The sequence below is a fragment of the Vicugna pacos genome, chromosome 12 (assembly GCF_048564905.1).
Source record: "Vicugna pacos chromosome 12, VicPac4, whole genome shotgun sequence".
NCBI classification, from domain to species: Eukaryota; Metazoa; Chordata; class Mammalia; order Artiodactyla; family Camelidae; genus Vicugna; species Vicugna pacos.
In genome coordinates, this window is record NC_132998.1 from 7,050,867 (window position 1) to 7,076,624 (window position 25,758).

At 56.3% G+C, this 25,758-nt stretch overlaps 2 protein-coding genes across 6 annotated transcripts; one reads left to right on the forward strand and one right to left on the reverse strand.

Moving 5' to 3' along the window:
- The first annotated feature begins 3,133 nt into the window (after positions 1-3,133).
- LOC140700047 (thiol S-methyltransferase TMT1B) lies at positions 3,134-5,812 on the forward strand. 3 transcript variants are annotated; one of them, XR_012078265.1, is made up of 3 exons: positions 3,946-4,028; positions 4,470-4,993; positions 5,083-5,165. XR_012078265.1 is itself a non-coding variant. In XM_072972586.1 (2 exons), the coding sequence occupies exons 1-2, from the start codon at positions 3,531-3,533 to the stop codon at positions 5,317-5,319; spliced, it is 735 nt and encodes a 244-aa protein (XP_072828687.1). In that variant the 5' UTR covers positions 3,134-3,530; the 3' UTR covers positions 5,320-5,812. The 3 variants fall into 3 exon arrangements, 1 of the variants encoding a protein (XP_072828687.1); XR_012078266.1 differs by having other exon boundaries at positions 4,470-4,583; positions 5,083-5,161; XM_072972586.1 differs by lacking the exon at positions 4,470-4,993 and having other exon boundaries at positions 3,134-4,028; positions 5,083-5,812.
- On the reverse strand, positions 5,801-25,086 carry LOC102528676 (integrin alpha-7). Of its 3 annotated transcripts, XM_072972585.1 has the most exons (26): positions 24,629-25,086; positions 20,215-20,342; positions 20,037-20,116; positions 18,720-18,975; positions 18,098-18,229; positions 17,702-17,821; positions 16,651-16,858; positions 16,327-16,520; positions 15,873-15,961; positions 15,627-15,754; positions 15,365-15,460; positions 15,144-15,205; positions 14,854-15,023; positions 14,280-14,429; positions 13,548-13,663; positions 12,789-12,981; positions 12,626-12,706; positions 12,440-12,519; positions 12,226-12,300; positions 11,990-12,092; positions 11,303-11,479; positions 10,988-11,119; positions 9,065-9,178; positions 8,758-8,856; positions 8,544-8,669; positions 5,801-6,508 (listed from the first exon to the last, which is right to left on the reverse strand). In XM_072972585.1, exons 1-26 carry the CDS (start codon positions 24,850-24,852, stop codon positions 6,278-6,280), a joined length of 3,564 nt encoding a protein of 1,187 aa, XP_072828686.1. In that variant the 5' UTR covers positions 24,853-25,086; the 3' UTR covers positions 5,801-6,277. The 3 variants fall into 3 exon arrangements, with proteins under 3 accessions (XP_072828686.1, XP_072828685.1, XP_072828684.1); XM_072972584.1 differs by lacking the exon at positions 18,098-18,229; XM_072972583.1 differs by lacking the exon at positions 17,702-17,821.
- Positions 25,087-25,758: the final 672 nt, after the last annotated feature.

Below are 25,758 nucleotides of genomic sequence, written 5' to 3' on the forward strand. Positions count from 1 at the left end.
GAAAACCCTAAAGATTCCTCCAGGAAAAAACTGTTAAAACTAATAAATAAATTCAGCAAAGTGGCAGTGACAAAAGTCAGTTGCATTTCTATACACAAACAATGAGCAATCTGAAAACAATTCCATTTACAGCAGTATCAAAAAGAATAAAATACTTAAGAATTAATTTAACCAGGGAGTTAAAGACTTGTACAATGAAACTACAAAACTTTGTCAAAAGAAATTAGACATAAATAAATGGAAATTCATCCCAGATTCATCGATTAGAAGACTTACATAGTTCAAATGTCAATAACACAACCTAAAGTGATCTGTAGATTCAATGCAAAATCCCAGTGATATTTTTTGCAGAAATAGAAAAACTCACCTAAAATTCATATGGGATCTCAAGGGACCCCAAATAGCAAAAACAATCTTGAAAAAAAAAACCTGAAAATGGAACACTCTCACTTCCTGATTTCAAAATCTATCGTAAAGCTACAGTAATCAAAACTCCATGGTGGGTGGGAGGGAGGGAGGATAAATTAGGAGTTTGGAATTTACATACACACACTACTATATATCAAGCAGATAAACAGCAAGGACCTACTGTATAGCACAGAGAACTATATTCATTTCCTTGTGATAACCTGTAATGGGAAAGAATCTGAAAAAGAATAGACAGGGAAATAGATATGTAGGTAGCTAGATATTAGATATGCATAACTGAATCACTTTGCTGTACACTGGAAACTAACACTTTGTAAATCAACTATACTTCAATTAAACGAAAGAAAAAAATACTATAATATTGGAATAAAGACAGATGTATAGACCAATGGAATAGAGTAGAGAGCCCCAAAATATACCCTCAACTGTATGGTCAAATGATTTTTGACACGGGTGCCAAGACCATTCAATGTGGAAAGGGCGGTCTTTTCAACCAATGGTGCTGGGAAAATTGGATATCCACATGCAAAAGAATGAAGTTAGACCCTTACCTAACTCCACACACACACACACACAAAATTAACTCAGAATGGATCAAGGACCTAAATGTAAGACCTAAATCAATAAACCTTAGGAAAAAACAAGACAAAATCTTCAGGACATTGGATTTGGCAATGATTTCTTGGGTAAGACACTAAAAGCACAGGTAACAAAAGGAAAAATAGGCAAATTGGACTTTGTGAAATTTTTAAAATTTTGTACATCAAATGACACTATCCACAGAGTAAAAAGGCAAATCATAAATGTTACTGGCTTATTATCCAGAATACATGGAAAACTCCTAAAACTCAAAAGCAAAAACAAACAACCCAATTCAAAACTAGGGAAAAGACCTGAATAGACGTTTCTCCAGAGAAGGTATACGAATGGCCAATAAGCATATGAAAAGATGCTAGATGCTCAACATCAGTAAGCATTAAGGAAATGCTAATCAAAACCACAGTGAGAGGGGAGGGTATAGCTCAGTGGTAAGAGTGCCTGCTTAGCATCCCAGGTTCAATCCCCAGTACCTCCACCAAATAAATAAACAAGCAAACCTAATTACCTCCCCCACTAATAAATAAACAAATAAGTTTTAAAAAACTACAATGAAATATCACTTCAAACCCATCAAGATGTCTGCTATCAAAAGAAAAAAAAAAACAGGAAACAACAAGTGTTGGCAAAGATGTGGAGAAATCAGAATTCTTGTTCACTGTTGGTAGGAATAGAAAATGGTACAGCCGCTGTGGAAAACAGTACCGTGGTTCCTCAGAAAAATCAAAAATAGAATACCAAAAAAAAAAAGGCATATGATCCAACAATTCCACTTCTAGGTACATGCCCTTTAAAAGAATTGAAAGAAGTGTCTCAGAGAGACATTTGTACACCCACGTGCAGAGCAGCATGACTGACGGTAGCTAAAGCATGGACGCGACCCAAGTGTCCACTGATAGATGAATGAGTAAGCGAAAGTGGTGTATATACATAACAAAACATTATTCAGCCTGAAAAAGGAAGAAATTCTTCAATATGCTGCAATGCTTGAGGACGTTATGCTAAGTGAAATAAGCCAGTCACGAGAAGATAAACACAGCATCATTCCACTTAAATGAGGTACTTCGAGCAGTCAGAATCACAAAGATGGAAAGTATAATGGTGGCTGCCAGGGGCTTGGGCGGAGAGGATGGAGAGTTACTGTTTCACAGAGTTTCCATTTTACAAGATAAAAAGAGTTAAGGGGATGGATGGTGGTGGTGGCTGCACAACAGTGTGAATGTTCTTAATATCTCTGAATTGTACACTTAAAATGGTGAAGATGGTAAGTTTTATGTTATGTGTCTCTAACCACCACCACAACAACAAAATTCAATGACACAGTCAAAACAAAAGAATAGTTACACATTTTAAATAAACGAATAAATATCCATTCCACAAGCAGGTGATGCAAACATTTGTCCACACAAAGACACGTATATAAATGTCCGTAGCAGTTCTGTTTGTAATAGACAAAAACTGGACACAACCCAAAGGCCCATCCACAGCTGAATGGACATATAATTTGTGGTGTATCCACAAAATGGGATACTATTCAGCAATAAAATGAATGCCAAGTTGTTGACTTTCTTTAAGTAAAATTTCCTTCACCATTATGCATTAGCATTATACAAGAGGGGGATTATAACAATCTAAAATCCCACAAGGACCATTCTCCAGGGCCACTGATGACCTCTGGGGAAGGACTGATTTTAAACAAAGTCCCTGATTGGGACGGAAGCTCAAAGTCCACTGCCTCTGTCCTACCGGTCAAACCCACTGATGTCACCATCCCGGCCATTGGGGGCCTCAGAGAAGAGGTCTGGGGACAAACCCTGAGTCAGGCGGGGATGAACTATTTCAGGAAGGCATCTCCTGCACTGTGCCACTGGAGCCTGAGTGGCCCCTGTGCCGCTGCCCAGCAGAAAAGTCCTGTGACAACCCCCCACCCCCACACCCCTACCCTTCCCACCCCCACCCCCACCCCCTGGTTAGGACACATTCTTCTCTGTGTTTGGCTTGTATCTGGGGCAGAGGCAGGTTACCGTTTACAAAGCCCTGGGGGTGTGCCAGTGGCACCCAACCAGAACTTCCAGCTTGCGTAAACCGAGCAGAACCTGAGGACGGAATCAGGCCAGGGCGGGCTGGCGTGAGTCAGCTCTGCCTGGGCACTTGGCCCCCGCAAACTGTGATCAGAGACATACCCCCCTCCCCCTTCTCTCCCTTCTGAGATGCTCAGCACACACCATCCTCTTCAAGTGGGCAGAGCGCCCCGATCTCAGGACACACTGGCACCACCTGTTCCTTCGCCTCCCGTAAAATCTGCTGAAGAGCTTGTGGGGGCTTGGGACCTGTGCCCTCTGGAGGGATTTCACAGATCCACTCCACCCGGCGAGGAGGAAACTGCCAAGTAGGAGACAGGGAGCAAAGTCCTACCGCCGGGCAAAAAGAGACGCGCGTCTGCAGCGGCCGGGCAGAGCGGGAAGACCGGGCCCCAGGGAAGCACTGCTCCGAGCCGGGCTGCCATGGACGCCCTGGTCCGGCTCCTGCAGCTGCTGGTGCTGCTCCTGACCCTGCCCCTGCACATCATGGCTCTGCTGGGCTTCTGGGAGCCCCTGTGCAAAAGCTATTTCCCCTACCTGATGGCCGTGCTGGCAGCCAAGACCAACCGCAAGATGGAGGGCAAGAAGCGGGAGCTCTTCAGCCAGATAAAGGGGCTTGCGGGGGCCTCGGGCAAGGTGGCCCTGCTGGAGCTGGGCTGCGGCACTGGTGCCAACTTCCAGTTCTACCCATCTGGCTGCAGGATCACCTGCCTGGACCCGAACCCCAACTTTGAGAAGTTCCTAACAAAAAGTATGGCCGAGAATAGACATCTCGAATATGAACGGTTTGTGGTGGCTTTCGGAGAAGACATGAAGCAGCTGGCCGATGGCTCCATGGACGTGGTGGTCTGCACCTTGGTGCTCTGCTCAGTGCAGAGCCCGAGGAAGGTCCTGCAGGAGGTCCAGAGAGTGCTGAGGCCGGTGAGCAGAGGGGGAAGGGTATGGGTGCGGGGCAGCAAACTTAGCACCGGCCGCCCAGGAGGGGGAATCCTGTGAACTAGTGCATCTCACACCCGTCCGCCCCCATCTGCTGGTGAGCAGGAAACATGACCAGGGCTGGATGAGGAAGCCCACAAGGGAGCCACCCAGTGAAGTCGGGGAAGAGGGGAGGACACCTAAGGATGGAATGCTTACGTTGAGATCCGAGGGATTGAGCAGGGGCTGGAGGGAGTGGGGCAAGTGACAGTGTTCCACGTAGAGATATTAGGGGCAGTAGAATCCCAGTAAGATTGGGAACTGGGTGTGGAGAGAAAGGAGTTTAGGACAGTTTCCAGGTTTTTGGCATGAGCAGCTGATGGAGTGAGGGACGGTAGAGGGAAATGCCTTTTGCAAGACAGGAGAAACCTGTTTTGAACTCTTTAGGTCTGAGGTGACATGGCGGCAGAGAGAACCCAGAGGCAGTTGGAAGTCCAGATCTGGAAGTCAGAAAAAGAGGGAGCCTGGAGATACAGATTTGGAAGTCACCAGCTTTAGCTGGTAAATTCCAAGCACAGAGGTGTATGAGATCACCTAGGGAAGGCACAGCGAGGAGCGAAGAGCTGGAGGAAGCCCAGTTTAATCAGAAGCCCAGTGCAAGTTTTCTCTGAAATGCTGGCTGAGATGTCCAGGACACATGTGTCTGGCTCTCGGGAGGGGGCTCTGGGCGAGCATCTCTGTATCCAGCGAAACCTATGCTCCTGGTTCTCCGCCTGCCCGTCTGTCTGCCCTCGGTTATGCTGTCCTTCTGACTGCCCTTTGAGAATGTCTCACCAGTCGTCCCCACTCAGTCACGGGAGGCTCGTCACATGCTCTGGGCGGGCAGCCGGAGCCGGGGCGCAGGAGGCGTCACGGAGCAGGACGGTTTGCTCCCCGAACTTGAAGACCAGCACGTCCCTCTTCACCAAGAGGTTTCGGGCAGGCGTGGCCGGCGGGACAGAGGTGAGGTTAGAGGCAGGCGGCAGGAGGAGCAGGTGAGTGACACGCTCTTCTCTCCCAGGGAGGATTGTTCTTTTTCTGGGAGCACGTGGCTGAGCCGCGTGGGAGCTGGGCCTTCCTGTGGCAGCAAGTTGCCGAGCCCACCTGGAAGCACATCGGGGATGGCTGCCGCCTCACCAGAGAGACCTGGAAAGATCTGGAAAGTGCCCAGTTCTCTGAACTCCAAATGGAACGACAGCCCCCTCCCTTAAAGTGGTTGCCTGTTGGGCCGCACATCATGGGGAAGGCCGTGAAGTAAGCCTTCCCCAAATCCTGCCTGCGGTCGGAATGATCCCACCCATCTGCTGAGTCTGCCTTCTCCTGAGAGGATCTGGGCAGAGAGAAGCCATCCCCCCAGCACCCCTCCCCCCACCTGCCCCTCCCCCCACCTCTGCCAGGGGAATCTCCAACCCTTCCTTCTTCAGTGGAAAAGCGCTATTGCTCCCCTGACCGCGGGGAGGGAGCACTTACACCCTGCCGTACCCCTAGCTGCAAATTCCTGGACTGGGTCTCCCAGTTTTTGCCCACCCACCCCAGGACAGCTGCCCTTTCCTCTTTCTGAGACCACACTCAAGTGCCCCAGGACCTGGTCACACAAGTCATGATACGTGTGTCTGTGCCAGGCCCCCAGCACTCCCTCCCGTCACCACCTTTGTCCTGAGCTGTGTGTGTGCAGAGAAAATCTGCCTTCTCCTGCAGACCCTGGGCAGGAGGCGGCCGGACTCAGTAAAGAAGCCAGGTTTTGTCCTCAAGTATTTTTTAATAAATAGACAAAATCTGCTAGATTGGATCAGCCAACTAAGGTCAGAGGAGAGGGGAAGCTAGGGAAGGAAGAGCCCCTGAGTCAGCGACATAACCTCCTCCCCACCCTCTGGGCTTAAGGCACTTTTGGGGAGACAGGTCCTTGGGGTTCCGTTATACAGGGTGAATAGGAGAGGGAAGGATTAGGGTCCCCTCTCCCCACTTTTGCATAAAAACATCGCTGCCCTCCTCACCCTCCCCCATGACCCACCCCTGATTTCCCCTCTCACCTAACAGCATCCTAAGGGGAAGTTTGGGGGGTGGTCCTCATGGGGGGAGAGGTCTGTGCCCTGAGGAAGCAGATCTTGCCAAATCCTGATGGGACACCAGCGACCGGGTCCCCCCTCTTTACCCCCAGGAGCCGTCTCTGGGAAAGGGGGTGGCGGGGGCCCCCGGGCCAGCTGGGACAAAGGAGGCTAGGCAGTGCTTGGCACAGGGTGGCCATCGGGGCCCAGCTCGGGCTGCCCATCCCCAGCCAGGATGGGGTGCGCGTCGGGGCCCTCCCGCCGGGGGCTGCCCCAGTTGTTCCTCAGGATCGTGCCCGTCTTCTCCTCCTTGAACTGCTGCCGGTCTTCCCGCGGGATCTTCACCGCGTGGTACTGGGGCACGGCGGCTTCGGGGTACCGCGCTCGCTTGAAGAATCCCATCTGGAAGGACACCAGGCCCGACGTGAGGAGCCTGCGGGGCTGAGGTCCCTGGGGCAGATGCTCAGCACAGCCAGCTGCCTGCCCCCACCGTCCCTGGGACAGAAAGGACCAACGGCAGCAGGAAGGAGACAGGCTGGGCGGCAGCCAGCTCAGCAAGCAGCCCCAACGAGGGCCACCATCCATGCTGGGTCCCCAGGTCCTCATTCACAGCAAGAGAAAGACCAGGAGGGAGCCTGAGGTGCAGGACCAAGGACATCTCCCTTGGCACCTGAAAGAGGGGCTTGAAGGTAGAACATCAGGACCGCTGACCCCAAAGGTTCCCACACACCCCCAAGCTTTTAAGAGGCCCAGTAGCATCCCCAGGAACACAAACGAGATTGGAGGGAAAACATGTCTTCCGAGACCCGTGGAAGCTCCGGAATAATTCCTCTCAAGCCTGTGTGCTCATGCGCTGGGAGCACCCACCTCGGGCTGGGCCCTCCCCTCTGTGAATAAAATGGCCTGGCCCCTCCCTAAATCATGAACATGCTGGCCCTTCCACACCAAGATGGAAATGCGCCCCTTGCACACTCACGCTCAGGACTGCTCACACTCAGGACTGCCCAAGACTCCTACATGCTCAGACTGCACGGCACCTCCTTGCACGACTGTCTGCACACTCATGCCCCCAGAAGACATGCATGGCACCTCCCTGTACTCCCACATGCTCACACCCCAGGAGCCCACCCAACCCTGGTGCGTGCCCCCGGCTGTGTATACTCACCCTCGTAACCTCACCCTGGTAAGGCCCTCCCACCCCAGCTCCTAGAACTCACGCGGCCCCCGTGCAATCTCATTCCTTCACCCTGCACATTCCTGGTCCCGTGACTACTGGGAGTATCTCACACTCACACACATACATCCCCACACACGCACACACACATGCTCACACACAATTACCCCACAGTCCCTGGACCCCCGGCTTCCATGGCCGAGGGCTGCACAGCCAGATGGGCCCGGTGATAGTTGGTGGGAAAAGATGAGCTCTGGCTGCTCCGATGGAAGAAGCCACACTGGGATGTAAGGGAGGAGGGGAGCAGAAGAGGTGGAGGATGGGAAGACTGGAGAAAGATGGGGGCCCCCACTTCTGCTCTGCCCCCCTTCCGTGCGAGCAGGAAGCAGAGATCCGGGAGCCAGGCATCAATCTCCCCTAAAAAGAGCTGGCAAGGTTCCCAACAGCCTGGACGCCCAGAGGCCTGGTCCCCTGATGACTCCCATGTGCCAGAGCGTGTGCTTGGTCTGTGGTCCCCGGGAGGAGGGGAGGGGCAGTTCCCCCTAAAGCCCCAAGGGCGTGCGTGGTTCCGCAAACGTAGCATGTGGTTCAGGGGATGACCGCAGGTGACGGGTGTGACTGTACTGACATGTGCTCGTATGTGCTCCCAGTGCAGCCCCAGATGCACACGTGGTTCTGGCTACACTCTGTGCACGAGCATGGTTCCACGTGGAGCCTGGAATGTGCAGGATCCGAGTTCGGTCCTGGAGACAGTTCCCTGGAGGCAGTTCTCCACACTGGTTGGCTTTCGTGGCCACAGCTTCCTTCCTAGCATTACTTGCCATGCTCTAGTTAAATCATCCCACATTTCCCTGCCTCCATGGCTTTGCCTCCCATGGTCCTTTTGAAAGGCGCAGACCCACCCATTCACCTCCCCACATCCAGACCCTGCTACCCCACCTGCTAAGGCCCAGCTCCAGGCCCCCCGGCTCTCAAGCTCTCCCCCCTTGAATTCCCCCTGCACTCTCCTGACTTAGTACCTCTGCCTTGTCCTTGACCACAGGCTCCCCTCCCCCACGAGACTATAAAACCTCTGACAAGATCTGCACCTGACTTATCTCCGAACGGTCCAGGGCCCGACAGGGTCCCTGGTATGTGCAGGGTAAGGGCTCAGTGCAGATCTGCTGAAGAAATGGGAGTGTGGGTGAGAGAACCACACCTGGAGAGGCCACCTGCCTGACAAGGAGCCCAGCCCCCGCCGGCCTCCCCATCCCCAAGCCTCACCTTCCACATGAGCAACACCAGTAGCGCCAACACCAGCAGCCCGGCCAGGACAGCCAGGAGGATGACCCACCAGGGGACTCCTTCTGCCACCACTGCCACGGGGTCCAGGTATACCATCACTGGGATCTGGGGAGGGAGGAGTTCGCGGAACGAGGGCGGGCGCGTCAGGAGAGAAGAGATGCCCCGGCCCCTCCTCCCCAGCCCTGCAGCTCACCACTGTGGAGGCATCTCTGAGCAGCAGGTTCTTGATGGAAGACTTCACGGTGATGTTGGCTCGAACGATCACCTCCAGGGACTTCACAGCTGAGTACTCCTAAGGGAGCAGGGAAGGAGACCCTCCTCCTAAATGCCTAAGGCCCCCCTCCCCCAGCTTCTGAAGCTGTAAATGGAAGAGGGTGTTTCCGCCTGTCTTGGGCCCAGTGTGCTGCATTTGGACACAGAGGAGGTGGGAGGAGAAGTGAATCCCCGAGGGGCTGTTGGGGAAGAGGACGCCCAGCCCGGTGCCCTGGCCGTGCGCTCACCTCCAGGAAGGTGCTGTTCCAGAGGCGGCCCCAGACGTGCAGCACAGCCGCGCGGTCAAAACTGTAGAGAGGGCAGCTGAACACCACGCAGTTGGCCGTGCCCCGGGCGCAGTCCTGGGGACCAGGACAGGCGAGGCTCTGAGCCGCGTGGCCCCACCCCACTGAGCTGCTCAGGGCCCAGCACCCTCACAGTCGTGCTCACACAGACACTGAGTCTGCCCAGAGCCTTCCCTCCATCCCTCCCTGAGCCTCCCATTCCCTTGGCTCCTCATTCAATATCTATCCCATTTTCCTTACTTGGCTTCAAGCCCCCTTCCTCCAGGAAGTCTTCCCAAACTAACCCTTGGTCCAAAACAGCAGCCTACCCCAAATCCGGGCTATTTGGCTTTGAGATGCATGGGGAGCAGGGAGGACAGCAACAGGCAGAGCAGCTTCCCCAGGTGCCGCTTCTGCTACTTAATGACGGTCCCATTTACTGAGCATCTACTATCTGCGAGGTACTTGCCCCATTTAAATGTGCTATTGTTCTGCAACGTGCATATTACCATCATCTCCATCTTTCAAACTAGGAAATTCAAGTTCAAAGAAGCCAGGTGACCTCCCTCAGGTCACACAGCTAACGAAGCTGCTAGGAGGTGGAGCAGATATTTGAACCCAGGTCCACAGCGGGCAAAGCCGCATTCCTCTGCTAAGCCCAAACTCACTGAAGGAGGATGAGGCTGCCCCAGAGCCGCTGGGGGGCAGGGGACTTAGGCCCTGCTCCTTCCAGGCCTGACTTAAATCCATTTGGCCCAATCCCACCTAATGGCCTGTTCGCCTAAGATTAATGTTCTATTTATCACACTTCGTATACAGAAGACTGGCTTTGACAGTGTTTGAATTCCTTGCGTCATCCTTTATTTTGCCGCTTTGGTGCAATTCAAGAATCCTTGGTCAATCTGTCTAAATGCCATTTCTAGTAAAAGAATCCATTTCAAAGTTATTATCAGAAAGGGAGGGCTTTCCGAGGAAACCAGTCACATGGGGAAGGCCAGGACTAGCCATATGTCAGGGAAACAGCGATGACACAAGCTCTTACTATCCCTGAGGCGCCTTCGTTTGCTTCAGGTCATGCTCTCGGGCGAGCAGAGAAGCTGAGGAAGCCCCGAGAGGGATGGGGTGTGGCAGTGGAACTCCCTCCCAGACAGCTGACACCACAGCTGGCCCTGCCGCTTAGCTTCCCCTGAAAAGGCCTCTTTGACTCTTCTTGCCACTATTGTCCTTCCTTCCACACCTGGGATTCACCCCCTTGCCACCAGACCAAGTACCCCGCTAACCTATGTCCCCTGCTCACTCTCCCTGCCAGCACCGCCCTACAAGGGACAGCACAGAGCATGCGCTAATCTGCTCAATAAGTCTGCTTGTGGAACAAAGCTAGGTGACACAAGTAGGAAAAGGGGGGGCAACACTGCTCAAAAAGGAGAGACAATAAATCACGTAAATATACTACCAATTTAATTGCTAGAACTGTCAAAAACCTAAAGCGTCCTTGACATTGTGAAAATCAAGCAGGTTTCCTTATGCAAATTGACTTTTTGTCGAAAAAGAATTCAAAAGAAGAACAAAGAGATCTCAGAGGTGGCTAAGACCATCCCACCTCTATAAACCGTGAACTTTCATCCACAAGATGAAAAGGCTATAGGTAAGTGCCTGCCCTGGAGTAAGCACCTGCTGAGCATGGAGGGGTGGGACTTTGGCGTCCGCAGCTGCCTCACAGGTGTGTTGTGCACTGTCCTGTCAACTTGCCCGGGTGTCAGACCATCGCACCTCCCCACGCACCACCCACCATCCTGACACACCATTCCCTCCCCACCACCCGCATCCTCTATCATACCACGCGCCCCCTCCCCCATCCTGGCTGCACCAAGTTTGCCCTGCCCGCACCAGGGTGATGTTTTTCTTCTTCTCGGCAGAGGACACTGGCCACCAGGACGTGCTGGGCTCCGGCTGCTCACGAGGGTCGGGCTGCTCCGGCTGCCCCAGCTCCCGCCGCCTCCTGTCCCTGCTGTCCACATCCTGAGGTGGGGAGGGGGCCCAGTGAGGGTCCCTCCAAACGCAGCAGTCCTGAGATGGCATCTCCTACCCACCACCTTCCTCTGGGCCCCCCACCTACCCACACACCCTCAGCCCACAGCGTCCTTCCCCAAGTCTACCCCCCACCCCAATTCAGCAGCCCCGCCCACCCGGCCTAAGCCTCACCAGGTAGAGGGCGTTGGGCCTGGGGGAACAGAGCCCCTTCTGCCTGGGCCCCTGCCCGCCCTCCAGCTCCACCCGCATGGGGTACAGCAGCCACTTCCCATTGGCAATCTCGTGAGGCCACATGATGTTGAGGAAGGCAGAGCCCAGGGTGTTGAGTGACTGGCCTTGGTTGGAGACCTGTGGGCACAAGCGAGGGTGAAGACCACTAAATCCCTGGGGATGGAGAGCACGCAGGCTGCAGGGAGGCCTCAGAGAGCAGAGTCTCGACAAAGACCCAGGATCCTAGATCCAGGCGCCAGTCTCTGCCCACCTCAAGCCCAGGAAAACCTAGAGATGCCACTAGAGGTGTGGGAAGGCCCCAGCCGTGCCAGGGCAGAGTCCGGGAGAGAGACAGCAGCCCTGCCCCCGAGTCCCCAGCCCCCAGCTGAGGCCCTAGGCAGAGCAGCTGCCCTGGGCCCTCATGGGCTCCCCAGACCAGCAGGTGAGACGGCCGGCCAGGGCTGAGCAGGAAATGGCCAACTGAGGCCCCAGCACAAACACCTGCCCACAGCCAAGGCCCAGGAGCTGAGCGAGGCCTCGAACTCGCTGGACAACCATGCGGCCATATGGGAGAAGAGCCACAGCTCCTGGGGCAGATCTCAGCCCCTCCTCTGTGCCAAGAAGGAGGGGCCTCACCAGGACACTCACCGTGACCTCGTACTTGACCTTGCTGCCCACATCCCGCTCAGACTGCATGGCACTCTCACCCCGCACCACACCGGAGAAGAAGAGCTGCTGGGGAATGGCCACCCTGGCAAGGAGGGGTCAAAACGGGGGCTCAGGAGGCCTGGGGCCTGATGGAGGGTGAGGCAGAGCCCAGGCCTGGGTTTGGGAGTAGCAGTGCCCACCCCTCTGGCGGCGGTGCCCCCCTGGGCAGGGCTTACCCCGTGATGGACAGCGGCAGCTCGATGAAGACACGAGCTCGGGCAGAGACCGGACGCAGCTCCTGCTCGCTGATCCTGGCGTGTGGCAGGGCGGGCGTGGGCAGCGGGCACAGACGCCACCCCAAGGGGTCAAGTGAGGACAGTGAAGCCCCTTCTAGGTGGACTTCCAGCCAACTTGCCCCACCATCACCCACCCTGGCCCCACCAGACTTACGTGGCTAACAGCAGCTCCACCTCTAGCTCTGTGGTCTCAATGGTGATCCCCGAGGTGCTAAGGATGAGGTAGAAGGTGACCTGGACCAAGGACGGAGCAGGATGAGAGTTCAGAAGGGCAAGGGGCTTGAGGAAGGATCGGGGGATAGAGAGCCACTTGGATACGGACAGGGGCAGATGTGCCAACCTGGGCGCCTCTCTTCATGGGGTTCCCCAGCTCACACTCGACGTGGGAGGCGTTGTCATTGGACAGGCACAGTGGCTTCTCCTGGAGTGGGGAGAGAAGGAGAGGTCAGCTTGGGTTGCTGGAGCCCCTGAACACCCCACGCCTACCCTGCCCAGGTCCTCACCGCAGGGTCCAGGGCCCGGACTCCTGAGTAGTGCAGAGAGGCAGGGAGGGTGACCAGGAGCTGGGCCTCGTGAGCGTCATCCCCGTCGGCCTGGGGCTGGGCTGGGTCCGAGGGCAGATTGGTGACCTTCAGCTCCAGGCCGATAACTGGCTGCCCACTCAGTGCAAACAGGGCTGTCGTCCCATCCGCGTCCCTGGAGGGTCAGATCCCACTCACTCTAAGATCTGAACACCTCCCCCCGCCTCCCCCTCTCCTGCCTCCTTCCCCCAGGTCATGCCCCCTCTCCTCCCGCCTGGGTCTCCCAAATCTCAGGCTTAAGAGAATCAAGACTTGGAGTTAGGGGACCTCCATTCTGGTCCCAGCTCCACCACTAACTGACCTTGGGCAAGTAACCTAACCTCTCTAGGCCTCCATTTTCCATTTATAAAGTGGGATTTACAAGAATTCCTATCTCACAGGGTCGTGAAGACTAAAAAGAGAGAGATATGATATGTGAACTGTATGTTTGTGTATATATATATATATATATATATATATATATATATATATATATATGTATATATATAGTGAAGGCCTGTCATTCCTTGCCAGGGGAGCACCTGTGGGTCCACCACTGCCCTCATCTGCAAACTTCTGAATTATCAGCAGGTCCCCCCCAGCCTTCCGCTTTCTCCCTGCAGACTGGCGCTCCTGAGGGGACTTCCTTCGATCCTGGAGCTCTTGCCTTCCCACCCCGCCTGCTCCCTTGCTCCGCCTCACATGGGCAGAGGCTGAAACTCGGTGTCACTGATGCGGGTGCAGAAACGGGCGTGGACCAGCTGCAGGTTGCTCTGACAGATCTTATCTTCCCCACAGCCTTGCTTCAGGAAGTGGATCTGAGGAGAGATTCGAGGAGGGTCATTACTAGGGGGTGAATGTGCCTTGCCTAGGTGGGGTAGAGGATCACAGGGGTAAATAGCCTGTGTTCAACTCAAAGATCTGTGGCTTCCCAGCTGTGTGATATCGAGCTGGTCACTCAACCACTCTGAGCTGGGGCCCCATCAGCAAAATGATGGGAGTATTACGATGTCGCAGTAGAGGCTAGCAGGCTAGTCCAGAGCAAGGCCATATTTCCTCGGCCTTTCTCCCATGTAACTGAGCCCCAGACTTAGAACGCGAAGTGAAGAGCGCCACTGCCAGACCGGCCGTGAATCCCATGCAAGGAGCGCCACACTCCCCTCCAGCAGGCTGGGATAGAGATGGCCTTGGAGACCACATTTGAAGACGGCAGAGCCCCACAACCCTGGGCCCCTGAATGCCTGCCTGTCCCCTCCAACTAGGAACTCATGATCACTTGGGCCATGTTTCATCTGGGGTCCACCCTGTTACAGCATCTAGAAACAGGAGGAAATACTGGGGTAACAGGTGAAAGAGTCTTGCAAGCTGTGAGTGAGTGTCACTGGCAAGGGGCCACGGCTCCTTTTCCTGGGCTAAGCTGGAACCCATGCTCACCTCCGTCCGCTGGGTGCTGGGCTGGTGGGCATTGAGGATGGGGGCCACTGGGGGCAGCCCCTGGCCAGGAGCCTGTCGCCGGAGCCGAGGGGTCGGGAGACTATAGGACAGGGTCACCACAATGGCCCGAAGCTTGTCTTTGACATTCTCCTGGGAAGCGAAAAGACAGGCGTGGATACAAGAACAACCCCCAGCCCCAGCCCTGCCCAAAGTCCCAGCCAGACCTGAGACAGATCCCGAAATTCGGAAAGAGGCTCAGGGAGGTGCAGGAGAGAGGTGAGAACTGGGCAAGGAGGAGGGAGAGCGACTGGGGTGGAGATGGGAGGAGAGCAGGGCTTTGAGAACCAGACGTGAAGACTCAACCTGCTGTCACCATCTGCAGGGAGGACCGAGCTTAACAGGAGAGGCAAGAAGGCAGCGGTTGGGGGGTGGGGGTGGTCAGCTCAATAGGGAGCCTTCCCCAAGGTCGAGATCTTAGAATGAGGTGTGCGTGTGTTAGGGAAGAAGCTGAGAGGAAAGCAGGAAGAAAGAGGATGTGAGAGTGACCCTCAGGGGCCAAGGGGGCAGCGTGCACCTGAAGCTGGAGCGTGGTGTCACCACAGACTCGGTCATGCTGGCGTTTCAGCCACACGGTGCCTGAGGCCTGGTGCTTAGGGTCATCCGGGCCACGGCTCAGGAAGGTCACACGGGGGACCTGGCCCCGGAGCCTCCGGTCTGTGTCCCCATCTAACGTGTAATCCAGGGCTGTGGCAGGTGGGAGAGGAGGAGCCAGTGAGCTGGGGAAGGGCTCCAGTCGGCCCTTCCTCCACCTCGGGGGACGCACCGGGAGACCCAGTGGGGTGGTGGTGGAGGGGCCTCACTCACCCACAACAGGGCTGTAGCTGCTGGGCGATGCGACGTAGCTGAAACAGACCCTTAGGTCCATGCTGCAGGGACAAAGGCGAGGCTGACAGGCCACGGTCCCACCTCGACCCCGCACACTCCTGCCCCAGCCCCAGCCCCAAACTGGGCAGAGAAAGGGAGCTGGAGGTGCAAGACTGGACCCTGGAGGCTCCCCTCCGCCCTCCCCTGGGATCCCACCTCACCAGACTGAGTGGCCGCCAGCACAGTTGGGCTGTTCTAGGTCGATGGTTCTCGGAAGGATAGAGACCTCGTGGGAGACGTGGAGGACAGGCCTGGCCCTGGGGAATGGGGAGTGGAGGGCACAGGAGGCACGAGAACTTGAGGCTGGGAAAGCGGGGAGGTGGTGGACTCTCCAGCAGCAGAGCTGGCCTGGGGCGGGGAGGACGGGGAGGGGGGTGCTCCGGGCCTCGGGGAGAAAGACGACAGAGCAGAAGGAGGGCTCACCTGAAGAGCACAGCTGTGTCGGCCAGGGAGCCCACCAGCAGGTCCGGGTAATGGTTCCCATCCACGTCCAGGCCGCCCGACAGCGAGTAGCCAAAGCTCTTTATGCCCACGGCCTCGCCCTCCAACACCTGCGGGGCCAGACCGTCGGCCTCCCACCCACCACCCCCGGGCCTCTGCCTCCCCTGCCGCTGCGGCCCGGCTGCCTGCCCCACCCACGCCCGTTCCTGGTCCCGCCACTGCCCTCACCTGGGAAGCTGTGACGACAAGCCCCAGGCTGCTCCCGTGGTAGATGAAGACTTTCCCATCCCCATCGAAGGGAGCCCCCACGGCGATGTCTGCGGGAGCAGGAGAAAGGCAATCAGACCTGGGGGGGCAGGGGGCAGGGGGCAGAGAGGCACAAGGTCCAGGCCCCAGCTTTCCCTCAGTCACTCAGCTCCATGTCCTGTCTTCCCGATCTTCCTGAGCGGCTACTAAGTCCTGGGCGCCTTACACGCATCACGTTCAGTCCTCTCAGCTACTCTCTGCAGATAACGCTAGCTCAGAAGGGGCACCTGCCCAAGGTCACAAAGCTGCCCAGGTGTGAGCCTAGGCTGCTCCCCTCCCTGGGCCCTCAGAGGACCTTCCTCCTGACCTCAGAGGTACCTCCCCACCCCTGCCCTGCCCCCTCCCTCCCCTGAGCCTCTCCCGGTCCCAGTCACACCTGGGAAGCCGTCTCGGTTGAGGTCCCCCAAGACAGCCAGGCTGATCCCAAACATGGAGTCGGGGGAGCCGCAGAGCCGGAGAGGGGAGACCCCAGCCCAGTGACCCCCCTGGTTCATATACACATACACGGCACCCCCCAACTCTTCTTGGCGCTCAAAGAAGTAGGGGGCACCCACTATCAGGTCTGTCCAGCTACGGAGAGAGGAAGACAGTCAGTGTGGGGTCCTTCCCAGCCTGGGGAGTCAGGAGGAAAGGCCAGAGGCCCCTCACCCTTCCCGGACCCAGCCTCCCCCAGGCTCCACTTCCCTCGGCCCTCTCTCACCCATCATTGTTGAGATCAGCCACAGCCAGTGAGTAGCCAAAGCCGGAGGTCAGGCGCTCCCCAGACAGTGTAACTTCGGGCACCAGGCGGCTGGCACTGTCTTTGCGCAGAATGACCACAGCACCCTTGTGGTTGGCACGAGGGGCCCCTGCCACAAAGCTCAGCTCCTCTGCTCGCATCAGCGCCTTCCCCGAGTCAATGGAGAAACCTGAGTGGGGGCGACCCACTAGTAAGCGCTCCCCCACCCTGCCTCTCTCCGAGCAGGTTGGAGCCAATAGGTGGAAGGCGCCTGCCAAGGTATCCCCACCACGGCTGCACCACTCCTCCTCCCCTCTGGAGGCCTGGCAGCCCTCCCCACCCAGATACTGGGGGCTGGCACAAGGGTTGCGGTGAGGTCGGCCTCAAGGACTGGGGAGGAAGGAGAAAGGCCACTGAGAAGGCCAAGGAGCTGGGCAGGGGGCTGTGGCACTGGCAGGAGCTAGGGCAGGTCGCCTCCCATATGATTCCCAGGGAACTGCTCTACCCTCTGCACACTCAGGAGGCCCCCATTCCATCCAATGCACCTTCCTTGCCCCTATTCCCACCATCCAAGCAGGGAGAGAAAGTCTTCACATGGATGGGAGGGGGGAGACATGGGGGAGTAGGGGAGAACCTGATTCACCCAAACATCTCCCGGGCTTCATTTCCTCCTCTTCTGCAGAGGGATGCAGATGAGACAATGAGAGGGACTTACCAACACAGCTGGACCTGTCTGCACACGTGCCCACCATCCCTCCCTCAGAGGAAGGCCCCCAGAGGTCTAGCTTCCTTCCTTCCCGGGACAGTCCCACCCACCTGGACCTTCCTCCAGAGACCCCGGTCACAGCCCCCTAGGCTGTCACCCCTGGGGCCTCTTCTCCTCCATCCTGGTTACTGGGCTCAGCTCTTCTCTGTAAGTTGGGCCCAGTGGGTATTTCCCTGAAAGTGTGCTGTTGTGGGGCAGGGCAGGAGAGGAGGGGAGGCCAGGCCAAGCCCCCAGGGCCCAGGAAGACGTGGAGGGGCGCTTACAAACCTAAGTAGCTATTCAGGGCCAAGTCTCCGGCTGGTCCTGGAAGCCGGTCAGCAGGGTCCAAAGTTTTATACACCAGCTGGTCAGGGTCTGAGCTATCAATGTTGGTCACAAAGAGCAACCCTGCGGGGGATGGGGTGGGGGTGGGGGGAGACACCAGGGAGGGACATCCAGGGAAGAGGCCACAGAGTGGAGAGACAGAGGCAGGCAGAAAGGCAAGGAGAAGGTAGAAGAGGAAGAAGTGGAGAAAGAACATGAGAGAGACAAAGAGACCAGAGAGATAAGAATCAGAGACAGAGAGACAGAGACAGAGACAGAAGGATGGGAGCGTGGAGAGGGAGGATGAGAGAAAGAGGAACAGAGGGTTAGAGCAGCTCTGGGCCGGGGAGGGGTCCCTACCAAAGTAGCTGTTGGCAGGGACCGGGATGAGGCGGGGGTCCTGCTCCTTCTCACCCCCCGCCTCGTAGGGCCCGTCGTCCAGATGTGCCAGGTCCGCTGAGCCCTGTGCACAGAGCTCCACCCTGGCTGTGCCTGCAAGGACAGATCTGTTAGTGCCCGGGGCAGGAAGTGAGGTGCACCCCCAGGCCGGATGTTAGACAGGCCCCCAGGGAAGCCCCTCCTCTCCTTTCCAGCCCTGTCTCCACCCCCTCCCCGGCCCAAGCTGCCTGGGGTCCCCCAGACTTGGCATCACACTCACCGAGTGTCAGCCTGGCCAGCGGCAGCGTGCAGAGATGGGAATGGGAGTGATGAAGGGTGGGCTGGTGTGTTGGAGCATGCGCGCCCCGGCAGGGCAGGTGCCCAGCGGTGGATGTGGGGACTCGTGCCAGCCTGTTGCAGAACACTCAGCCATGCGAAGGAGAGGAGATAGCCCCATTCGTGAATGTGTGTATACTGGCATGACGGTGGTGGGAGGCGTGGCAGTGAACTTGTGGGCATGCTTGGCACCGTGCTGCCCCCAGTCCCCTCTCTGAGGTACTGGGACATTTTGGTTCCCTTCTCCCCTCCCCCAGGTGTGACTCACCCTTCCAGTTATAAGTTCCCGGGGCTCCAAAGAGGAGGTAGTGGCTGTCTGGAGAGAAGGCAGCGGCCGTGCCCTGCTGGCAGAACCCAAACTGTTCGTGGCCCTGCGGGCGCCCCTCACAGAACTTCCACTCCCCACCATCCAGCTCGTCATGGATGGCCAGGTCTTGGCTTAGCACAAAGCAGCGACCAATCACATCCCTTGTCTCCAGGATCTGGTCCACTCGCTGACGCGACTCGTATCGGTGTGCACAGGTCTGTGCGAGGAAAGGAGCCGTCATTCTAGTGCATGGGCTGGGGACCTACTTGACCCACATACACACATGCACATGTTTGGCAGACACTGGTTTGTGTGCACACATCCACACACTCCTCTGCCAGCATCACTTGGGTACCACTACCCAGCCAGTGTTAGGCAGGTATATACAGGACCCCCATCCTACCCTGTCTGCACCCGCTTCCCAGCCCTGGAGGGAGAAACCCTTGCTCCACGTTCTGCCCGGCTGCCCACAGCACAACGAAGCCAGCACACAGAACTCGTGCCTCCTTGATCCCGCCAGATGAGACAATCCCCAACGTGCCCAGCTTGGTCCTGCCTCTAACCCTTTCCAAGTGCCACCACCTCATCTGCAAAGAGCTTCCTTCCTTCTCCACTCTCCAAGCATTGCTTATTCTTGAAATCCTGGCTCAAATCACCCCCACCTGCAGGAGTCTTTTCTCTCCTTTCCTCCCTCGGACTTTTATAGACTGGGGACTGTACCACTCACTTAACATTAACCACGCTCTGCCCCGTAGTGACTTGTATTATTGTGTTTGTGCGTGTTAGCGATGACACAGAGAAAGAGAGAAACAGACACAGAGAAAGAGAGAATGAGAATCTCTGCAGCTAGGCAGCAGGCTAGCTGAGGCACGGGCCAGGCTTTTCCCTGTGTTCACCTGTCCTCTCTCAGCAACTAGCACAACACCTGAGTTTGACAAATGAGTGGATGAATGAGCAGTTAGATGTTTTTAAATTTATAAGGACAGGGACTGTGTCTTATGCTTTTTTATATCTCCCTGAGGTCCTGGGAACCAGACCATCACACCGTATGGCCAACCTGAGTTCTGTAAGCACATCTGTGTATATACACACTACACACACACACACACACACACACACACACACACCACCCTTGCATACAGGCAGAAGATGTACTCACCGCAATTATATTACTATTACAGAGTCAAACTATTTCTCCCTCTTTTTAAAAATTAACTTTTGTGACTTTTTTCAATAAAAATGGTAGATATTAAAAGTGAAAAAACCTGTAGTACTCACAACAATCTTGCCCCCAGGCCCCTGGCTCCGAACACTGACTCCCAACCACTGGTTCTCCTTACTCTCCTTCTGCACATCCGCTAGAGGCAGGATTCGGGGAATTAGGGGAGGGGAGTGGAGGGGCCTCCCCTCCCCCCGTCATGTGCTTCCCCCCACCCGACCCCCACAAGGCCCTCACCTCCCCGGTCGATGTCCACCCTGGAGCAGTCAGTCTCCTCCAGGCTCAGGGGGCAGGCGAAGAGTCCTCCGGTGCGATTCGCCTGCTGCCCAGGCAGAGCCAGAGCCTGGGGAGCGCCCGCCAGCAGCCTGCGCGACGGGGCAGGAGTTAGTGGCCGGAGCCCTTCACCTCCCCAGAGCTGCCCAGGCCCAGCTCCTTGGTACCAGGCAGAGTGTTGGAGGACTCAGGAAAAGGGCCAAACGTCAGTTTTCCCATGTCCTGGTAAGGGCAAATTAGTACACTTGGCCATGCAACCATCACATTACGTACGCACATATTATCTCGATGAGAGACCACGTACATGGTATACACACACGCACGCACACACATACACACACACACACCCCAACTCAAGTAGCCTGGCCAGCACTGCTAGTTTGAAAGAACCGCCTGTTCCCAACACCTGTTTCTGACCAGGCCTTCCCTACCCACTCCCTGGCCCCATCCCCAAGCTCTGCCCTCCTCCTCAGCCATGGGTCAGTTGAAACCTTCCCAGAAATGCCAAGAATGCTGGGAGCAAAAGTAACAGGAGCCCAGACTGGCACCATAAGGTGGCCTAGGAACCAGCTTTGGAAGCCAAGCAAGAGACTAGAAATGGCTCTGCCTCCCCCACCCCGTCATCGGGGGCCCATCAAGGACTCACCCAACCACCAGCAATCCTGCCGGCCCAGGATTCTATCGGTCATTCCGGCTGGCATGGAGGTAGGGGCAAGTGCCTCCATTCCTGCCCATTCTCCCCCCACATCCTGAATCCCCTTCCCCATCCTCCCTTCTCCTCCCCATGTCCATGATTTTCCCCACTTCTCCCACCCACCCTGCCCCCACCCAGTCTTCTCTCCTACCTCCCCCTCGGACGCTTTCCCAGATACAACTTTCTTGGCAGGACAATTTTCCATGATCACAGCCAAGTCTTCTTCCCCAGGGAAGGACTGTGCTGGGAATGGAGGCTGCCTGGGTCCCCTAGGGCTGAACCCCTGGACCAGGAGTGAAGGAGAGAGTGAGGCAAGGTGACAGGCACCTAGCTGGCTACAAGGATCCTCTCTTCATAGAGGAAGAGACTCAAAGCGGCAGCAGAGCAAACCCCAAGGCCTCTCTCCTACACTCTTTCCCTCCGTCTCCCTTGCTGAGGGCCAAGGACCAAAGCTGTGCAGGGCAATATTGCAGACAGGCATTCACAGGGCACCATGCCAGTTCTGATGGGGCACAGAGCCATTCTCCCTTCCCATAACTCCTTTCTCTTCGCAGCTGTCATCCCATGTCAGAGCCAGTGTCAAGAGAGAGAAAGGGGTGGGAAGTTCAAGGGAAGAGAGCAGACACTGGGCACTCATTCACAACTATTTATTGAGAATCTATCACCTGCCGAGCCCTGTGTCAGGCACTGATGAGACAAGGAAGTAATATTTAGTCAGCACCTACTACGGTCAGACCCAGCCCTAGGCTAGATGCCAGGGATATGAGGAACTAACGTATAAGACTCTCTACTGACCAGAAATTGACACGACATTGTAAACTGACTATACTTCGATTAAAAAAATAAACAGGTTCTCTACTGGGTGCCGGGCACCAGGCCAGGCAGGTTACCTTCACCAGCTCATTTAACCTTCACAACAATCCTATGTAAGGATTCTTCTCCTGTCTTTCAGATGAGGAAACTTGCCCAGAGACATTAGTAGTATGCTAGAATTCAAACCTACATCTGCCTAACTCCAGTACCCGTGACTTTTCCACCACACTCAATGACTGGCCACCTCCAGAAAAGGGAGACGGGGATGGGGAGAGGAGGGTACCCTGAGCAGAAGAAGAAACTGAGTGGCATGGCCAACCTTTGGACAAGTCTGCAGTGCCTCACCTCCACACACAGGAATGGTGACCCCTTGGAGGACCGGGACTGTCTTATTCATCTTTGCACTTGCCCCCTGGGAGGTGTCTGGATGTGTTCACTGAACCCGCACATTATGTAGGCTCACGGAGGCAACCAATGCCTCAGCTGGTCTGTGCATAACTAAGTACCAGGAGAAGTGAACAACCAGTGCTCAGTGCTCACATCTCCCCTGGAGATCACGAGCTGGGGTCGGGCTGGGGGATGCACCTGGAGGAGAGAAGCTGAGTGCATAGCTATGCCCAGCCCCACGCAGTGGAGAACAGAACAGACCATGCCTCCTGGAACAAGAGTTCCCACATGCAGCCACTCCAGTCCCTCCACCTCTGCCCCTGCCACACACTCCTTCCTGACTTCATCCCACGGTCCTCACCACCCCAGGCCTCTGGACAGGACAGTAGCCACAGCTGCAGCCACTGCAGAGAGAAAGACAAAGACATGCTGGCAGCTGGGAGCAAGGGACTCCTTGGGAGCCTGGCTTAGTGGAGGCGAAGGAGTAACCCACTACCTCGGCACCTCTCACCTTCCCACACACTCCAGCCTCCGATCCAGTCCAGCCCTCTCTGACTCTCAGTCTGGGTGGCCCTCTGGGGAGGGTGCTCTGCCTGGAAGGTTGGCTCAGCCCAGGGGGTGCTCTAGCCAAGCCGTTGGATCAGGGCTCACTGTAAGGCACTAAAGCTACTCTCCAGCTCCATGGATCACTACACAAGAATAAAAGTACCAGCACTGTCATAGCGCCCACTACAGGCCTGTGCTATTCCCAGCATTTTCCATATATTAAGAACTCTTTCAATGCCCACAACTCTATATGGTTGTACTATTGTTCATCTCCATTTTACAGTTGATGGAAATAAATGAGGCTGAAACCACAGCGCAAAGAAGGTTAAACTTCAAAGTCTCATCCCGGGGCCAGATCGAAAGACATCAAAATAGGTAAGGTTTTCAATCAGCAAATTCTGGGGCAGGTGAATTGCAACTCCAAAGCCCGGGGGCTTAGCAAGGTACCTGGCCTCTCATGTGCCACCAGATAGCGGAGTGCCCCCTGCTGGAGCAAGAACAGGGTGAGGGGGTCAGGCCCCTCTGGGAAAGCCCCAAGCTTGGCTCTGGGAGACAGAATCAGGGGCCACCTTCAGAGATGAAGGGGAAATGACAAGAGACCAAGCTATTAAAAATAACCTAGAATTTGCCTGGAAATAGCTCAGAGAGTTCAGCATGTCCTAAAAAGGCCTCCAGTCCTGGAACTCTGGCAGATGCGGGGAGAGGGGGGATGGGAGGGAGACAGAGATGAGGGAGGAAGCAGAGAGAAGGCTGAAGAAGAGATGAAGTCAGTAGCTTTCTATCACTCCCAAAGTTCGGGGGACCACTGACCCTGCTCCCTAATGACAAAGGTAATGGAAGAAGAAAGATCAGAGCTAGCCCCTCCTCCCTGAACAAGGCAAGGGAAATGAGCTCTGGTTCCTACCCTCTGCCCCCAGGGCAACAGCAGTGGGGAGAGGAGAGTCCCAGTGGGTAGCACTGATCCCAGTAATGGACACTTAGTGTGGCTTAGGGTCTGGCCTAGGAGAGAAAAGCCCCCCGCCCCCGGCGGGAAGGGGTGGGAAGCTTTCTTCCCCTTCCTGCCTCTTTTTCAAATGGTACACCAGAGCAGGAGCCAACTGCACAAGAAGCATGACAGTCACAGGCCCCACACACAACTGTGTCCTTCTCCCTCGGGTCCCAAACTGATCAGAAACTAACCAGAATTGTCCTCTGCCCCTCACTCCTCCCCGCCTTCCCCCACTGCTGAGATTCCTGGAACTGGAAATTTCCTGAGGAGGGGAAAAGGGAACCGCCTGGCCAGCATCCTTCCTGGATCCCCCTCACTGCTACTGCCGCTGCTGCTACAGCTTTGGGGGGCTCTGTTCTCTGCCACTCTCGATCACCAAACCACCTAGTGCAGATTGCCAGACTACCCCCGCCCTCAGGTCTTCCGAGCCTCTTCTCCCAGCCTTCCCCGTGGTCTTGAGCCACAGAAGCAGCAGGTCTCTCCTGGCTTCCCAGTGTGCTGCTGCTCTCACCCCACCCCATGGCACTACTCTAGCAAGAAGATATTTATGGAGTCTACCTTCCATCCCTCCCATGGCACCTTCAACCTCTGTCCTTTCGCTCTTCTGCCCTAAGCAGAGGCAAAACGCTCAATCTCCCTCCCTGGGGGAGTTCAGTCCCCTGAAGGAGGGGCGCCACAGGCCCTGGGACTGGAACAAGGATGCAAGTTGGGTGAAAGGCAAAAGGAGGTGGCTCCTGGCCAAGACAAGAACCTTGGTCTCAAACCCATCCCCAAAGCAAGACCCTCGGTCTCAGACCCAAAACAGATGAGACAAAGCTCCAGGCTGGGGTGTGGGGTATCTGTGGTCAGTCTAAGAGTATTGGTGGGGTTCGAAGATTGAGAGATGGGGCAGGGGGTTGGGGGAGACTGTGGCTCGGGCACGGGTATTCTGGGCGGGTGCGGTGACTCACCAGCTCTGGGGTCGGGGCTGCAATTGCCGGTGCAGAGCCACAGAGAAGCCGAAGAGGCTCCCCGGCTCGCCCTCCTTGCGCAGGGCGCCCATCACGTCCAGATTGAAGGCTACAGCCCCCGGGGAGAGCAGTCCGGCGAGCAGGGAGCCGAGAAGGTAATAAATCCCAGGGGCCCCCCAAGGATCGCGGCCCGGAGTCCCGGCCATGGGGCGAGTCCCGGCCATGGGGCGAACCCCGCGCACTCCCCCTGAGAACGCAATGAAATACGCTCGCGCCCCGAGCCCCAGGTCTTCCAGGGCGAGTCTCTGGTCTCCGAGTCTCGCTGTTCCTTCAGGGGGTCTCCCAATCTCTCGCCTCGTCACCCCTCTTCTGACGCTCCGCCGCCCCAGCACTGGCCAGGACGCATGCAGCAGCAGCAGCAGCCCGGCGTCCACTCGGGCTCCCGCCTCCGCCCCTAGGGATGCCACCCTCGCCCCGCCCTCGCCCCGCCCTTGCCCCGCCCTTCGGTGCCGCGGCAGGTGGAGGCCGCCGGGAGTCTTTGAGGGATGCTCAGGCGGGCAGCTCCGGGTGGGAACTGACCTTGCTCCCTCTCCAGCCCCCCAGCCCCAACTCAGCTCCGGCACCGCCCTCGCCAGCGGTCTCCCCTTCCTCCCACTCCTGCCCAAGCCTGCGAGTGGTGCAAGAGGCGATTAGGAATGGGGCGGGGTTTGGGGGGGGAGCGTAGAAATTCGGATAGAAAGGGGCCAAAAAAGAGAAGGGGACGCTGGAGAGATGAGAAGTGGATGAGGCTAAAGGCCAGTCTGGGAAGAGAGATGCAGACAGAAAAGGGTGATGAAAGGGTAAGTGGTCTCGGGCCTGAGTCCGGTGTGGTGCCTTAATGCTCCCTTCCCCCCATGGACACACAGAGCACCTCTTCTGCTGTTCGAGTCACACCCTCTCCCATCCCATTCCATCCACCCCTCAGAGCCCAGCAGTGGCAACGGCTGTGCTAACCGCGTCGATAGACTTCAGGGGAACAGAGGAAAAGACAGGCACGAAGAGAGTAAAACTGAGCAGGCCTGGAGAGGGGAGCAAAGGAGGCAAGAAGAAAGAAAACAGAAAGAGAAAAGAGATGGAGAAAGAAGGGCAAG

Coding starts and splice junctions, on each gene's coding strand:
- LOC140700047 (XM_072972586.1), top strand. CDS start 3,531: ATGGACGCCCTGGTCCGGCTCCTGCAGCTGCTGGTGCTGCTCCTGACC. Junction 4,029..5,082: donor TCCAGAGAGTGCTGAGGCCG/GTGAGCAGAGGG, acceptor CTTCTCTCCCAG/GGAGGATTGTTCTTTTTCTG.
- LOC102528676 (XM_072972585.1), bottom strand. CDS start 24,852: ATGGCCGGGACTCGCCCCATGGCCGGGACTCCGGGCCGCGATCCTTGG. Junction 20,343..24,628: donor CAGCCCCGACCCCAGAGCTG/GTGAGTCACCGC, acceptor CCCGTCGCGCAG/GCTGCTGGCGGGCGCTCCCC. Junction 17,822..18,097: donor CCCTGCCAACAGCTACTTTG/GTAGGGACCCCT, acceptor CATCCCCCGCAG/GGTTGCTCTTTGTGACCAAC.